General features: G+C 40.6%; 1 protein-coding gene across 1 annotated transcript; it reads left to right on the top strand.

The window, feature by feature from the left end:
• The first annotated feature begins 1,897 nt into the window (after positions 1–1,897).
• Positions 1,898–2,203, top strand: LOC130949776 (uncharacterized). The gene has a single exon (XM_057878411.1). The coding sequence runs from the start codon at positions 1,898–1,900 to the stop codon at positions 2,201–2,203; it is 306 nt and encodes a 101-aa protein (XP_057734394.1).
• The last annotated feature ends 2,400 nt before the right edge of the window (positions 2,204–4,603 follow it).

Raw genomic sequence — 4,603 nt, 5'->3', positions numbered from 1 at the left:
ATGCTTATTACTGTTTTCTTGATGGTTATTCAGGATATAACCAAATAGTGGTTGATCCTAGAGACCAAGAGAAAACTTCATTTACCTGTCCATATGGAGTGTTTGCCTACAGGCGCATGCCATTTGGGCTATGTAATGCACCTGCGACTTTCCAACGCTACATGCTTTCTATATTCTCAGATATGATAGAAAAATTCATTGAAGTTTTTATGGATGATTTCTCGGTATTCGGAGATTCCTTTACTAGTTGCTTGAATCACCTAACCTTGGTATTGAAAAGATGCCAAGAGACCAATTTGGTCTTGAACTGGGAGAAATGTCACTTTATGGTGACAGGAGGAATAGTTCTTGGCCATAAGATTTCTAACCAAGGAATCGAAGTGGACAGGGCTAAAGTGGAACTTATTGAAAAGCTTCCTCCACCCAGTGATGTCAAGGCAATTAGAAGCTTTTTAGGGCATGCTGGCTTTTACAGAAGATTTATTAAAGATTTTTCAAAAATATCTAAGCCCTTGAGTAATCTCCTTGTGTCAGATACACCATTCATCTTCGATGAAACCTGCATATCGGCATTCGAGCATTTGAAAGAAAGATTGTCCTCTGCCCCTATCATCTCCCCACCTGATTGGAACTTACCCTTTGAATTGATGTGTGATGCATCTGACTTTGCAGTAGGGGCAGTGTTAGGGCAAAGGAAAAATAACTTAGTCCATGTGATATACTATGCTAGTAAGGTCCTCAATGATGCTCAAAGAAATTATACCACTATTGAAAAGGAATTGCTAGCCATAGTTTTTGCATTTGACAAGTTTAGATCGTACCTCATTAGTGCTAAAGTAATTGTTTTTACAGATCACACAGCACTCAAATATTTATTTGCCAAGCAAGAATCAAAACCAAGACTAATAAGATGGATCTTATTATTGCAGGAGTTTGATATTGAAATTAGAGACAAGAAGGGAGTGGAGAACAAGGTGGCAGATCACCTATCCAGAATTCCTCCTGAGGAAGGGGGAACACATGATATGAGTGTGAACGAGCTCTTCCCTGATGAGCAATTAATGACAGTGAACAAAGCTCCATGGTTTGCAGACATTGCCAACTTAAAGGCAACTGGGGCTCTACCTCCAGGGATCAATAAACATCAAAAGAGGAAGCTCATGAATGATGCAAAATACTTTGTCTGGGACGAGCCTTATTCTTCAAGAAGTGTTCAGATGGAATCCTTAGAAGATGTGTTTCAGAAGAGGAAGGATGAGAAGTACTATGGAATTGCCACGGCTCATGCTACGGAGGCCACTTTGGAAGGGACAGAACTGTAGCAAAGGTGTTACAAAGTGGATTCTTTTGGCCCACCCTTTTCAAGGATGCCAAAGGATTGGTAAGGAGTTGCAATGAATGTCAAAGATCTGGGAACTTGCCCAAAAGAAATTCCATGCCACAGAATTTCATTTTGGAACTGGAAGTATTTGATGTGTGGGGAATAGATTTCATGGGACCATTCCCAACCTCATATGCAAACAAGTACATCTTGGTAGCAGTGGATTATGTGTCCAAATGGGTAGAGGCCATTGCAACCCCAACAAATGACAACAAAGTGGTCATGAACTTCCTCAGGAAGAATATTTTCAGCCGATTCGGAGTCCCAAGAGCCCTCATCAGTGATGGAGGGAGCCATTTTTGTAACAAACCACTAGAGACTCTTCTCGTACGATATGGGGCGAAACATAAGATAGCCACACCTTACCATCCCCAAACAAGTGGACAAACGGAGATATCCAACAGAGAGCTAAAGAGAATTCTGGAGAAGACTGTAGGTGCATCAAGAAAGGATTAGGCGAAGAAGCTGGATGATGCTCTTTGGGCATACAGGACAGCATTCAAAACACCACTGGGAATGTCCCCATATCAACTGGTTTATGGGAAAGCCTGCCATTTACCACTAGAATTGGAACACAAAGCTCTCTGGGCCATCAAGATACTGAACTTTGACAGCATTGCTGCTGGTGCAAAGAGGATCTTGCAACTGCAAGAGATGGAGGAATTCAGGTCACAAGCCTATGAAAATACTAAGATATATAAGGAGAAGGCAAAAAGGAGACATGACCTGCATCTTGCACCCAGGGATTTCAAAAAGGGGCAGCAAGTACTCCTCTACAATTCCAAATTGAGACTATTCCCAGGAAAACTCAAATCGAGGTAGTCAGGGCCTTTCATTGTCACTAAAGTCTCACCATATGGACACATCGAAATCATGGATGAAAGGTCAGGGAGGACTTTTACAGTGAACGGACAAAGACTCAAGCATTATCTGGGCAACTTGGGGGAAAACCCCAGAGTAAACTATCATCTCAAGTAGAGGAGGAATCGTCAAGCTAGTGACGATAAAGAAGCGCTTTGTTAGAAGGCAACCCAACCTTAGGTAACTACTTTTTCAGCTGCATTTCAATAAAGATCACAAGTTATTTCCCCTGCATTGCAAGGAGCTAAGTTTGGTGTTCCACACCAAAACAATTCAAGAGTGAAAGTACGATTCTAATTTTGGTGTCCCACCAGAGGATGCTAGTTAGAATCACACTATACTCTCAAAGAACATTACTAGCTCTAACCAATTAAGGGAACCACTTGGATATAGATTAGTCTTTAGTTAATTGGTTGCTAACAGCAAGATACGAGGTTCTACGCATGCATGCAAGGTTTTGTAGTAGGCAAGGAACTAAGTTTGGTGTTCACACACCCAAAATAAGTTCAGAAATCATAAGCATACATGCGAGCTGACTATTCCTCAAGTGCTTGGGAAACAAGCAACTTCCAATAACCTTGCAGGAAGCTTATGAGGAGATGGTGAACCTTCAACTAAGAAAGTAAGGCATCAAGAACTATGACAATGACAACAAGAAGGCAACTGGATTGGCATAGCAAACCATCTCTCAAAGGTTGTATTGCTACTTAATTCCATCTACTCATCTTGTTAAAAATTGGAAGTCCGAATGCACTGTTAATTAATAGTCATGCGTTGATTGGAACCTAGTTCAACTCTGCATTTTAAGTTTTTATTGCTTAGGCCTATGATTTCTGGTTTAAATGTTACTGCATCATACCATTACTTATTGTATGCTTGTCCTTTTGAATCAAATGAAAAAGATAATGATTGTGTTTTAAAAAGACCAGAGTGGAGTTCATAATATGGAGTAATTTTCTGAATCTTTGGTGTGATCATAAGTTAGCTAAGTTGGTTCAACCATAAGGTGGGAAGACAACTATCTGTCCTGAACACTATGCTTTGAACACACCCCATGAGACCAGCTAAGTAAGAAGATCCTAATAAGAGAAAGGGAAAGAACAATGAAAGTGAAAAACAAAAGAAAAAGAGTAAGCAATAAGGCTAGGCACCAATGGTTTTTAATCTTGAAGCATGTGTCTGTGGTGCTCCTGTGTGAGGGATTTACTTGGATGAATAAGCTCTTAGGGGTGCCTTATCACTTGGTAACTTGGGTTAACTAACCCGGGATTATCAGTTGAAAGTCCACTATCAAAAGTAACCCTCACTACAGAGCATTTAGTAACCCAAAGAGGTGCTGGACACCAAGGTCTCAAGATGGAAAATAAATGAACCAGATGCCTGTGGTGTGTATGTATGGGGGAGAGACTTGAGGGAGTAAGTCCTTAGGGGTGTCTCAACACCTTGCACCTTGAACCAACTGGTTCGGGAGTGTTGGCTGAAAGCTTATCTTAAAGAGTTGCCCCCTTACAGAGCACTTAGCCAGAAGAACACAAATAAGCCCTGAAATGACAATAAAAGGATCAATAAAAGTCTCATGGTATGTAAGCAAAGCCAGTGTTTTAGAACATGATAAAGGTCTGAAAGCCAGTAATGGAATGAACCTAAGTTGCTATGCATGAAACCACCATAAAATCAGTAACATGACCTCCACAAGAATGACTCATTTCTCTTGGTATTTCATTCATCATTTTCTTGTTCCAGTACTTGCTTAGGGACAAGCAAGCTTTAAGTTTGGTGTTGTGATGCCAGGGCATCTTGGCCAGTTTCACTGACCTTTTCTTTACTGTTTTTAGGGTAGTTTCATGCATTTCCTTAGAAAATAAGCTAGTTTTGGGTAGATATTCACTTACACCTTGATTCAAGCATACATTGTGCATTTTACATGATTTCATGAGGATTTTGCATGAATTTAGTGACAAATTGTATGTTGCATTACCCATGACTTGGACTAGAACTTTGATGCACTCTATTGCTTGATTTCAGGACCAAAGGAAGCAAGGAAGAACCACTTAGCAGTCACGTTAATCTAATTAACGTGGCCACTAACGTGAAATGGGAGGTAGCTTGCAAAGTTAATGAGAAAAGTGATTGCCAATAATGCTCTCGAAGCCATCATTGCCCACGTTAAGAGTCACGTTAACTAAGTTAACGTGAGCTCTAACGTGAAGAAAGGACTTTGAGCCAACGTTAGTGACACTTAACATTATCACTAACGTTGGCCAATGATCATAAATGGCCACGTTAGAGTCCACGTTAACTTGGTTAACGTGGCCTCTAACGTTAACAAGGGGAAGGAAGCCAACGTTAGTGACATTCAAC

Source organism: Arachis stenosperma, chromosome 9 (assembly GCF_014773155.1).
Source record: "Arachis stenosperma cultivar V10309 chromosome 9, arast.V10309.gnm1.PFL2, whole genome shotgun sequence".
Classification (NCBI taxonomy): Eukaryota; Viridiplantae; Streptophyta; class Magnoliopsida; order Fabales; family Fabaceae; genus Arachis; species Arachis stenosperma.
The sequence above is the reverse complement of the archived record's forward strand: the minus strand, read 5'-3'. Positions and strand labels throughout refer to the sequence as shown.

What these genes read in the sequence shown, in the direction of transcription:
- LOC130949776 (XM_057878411.1), top strand. Translation starts at nt 1,898, where the DNA reads ATGTCCCCATATCAACTGGTTTATGGGAAAGCCTGCCATTTACCACTA.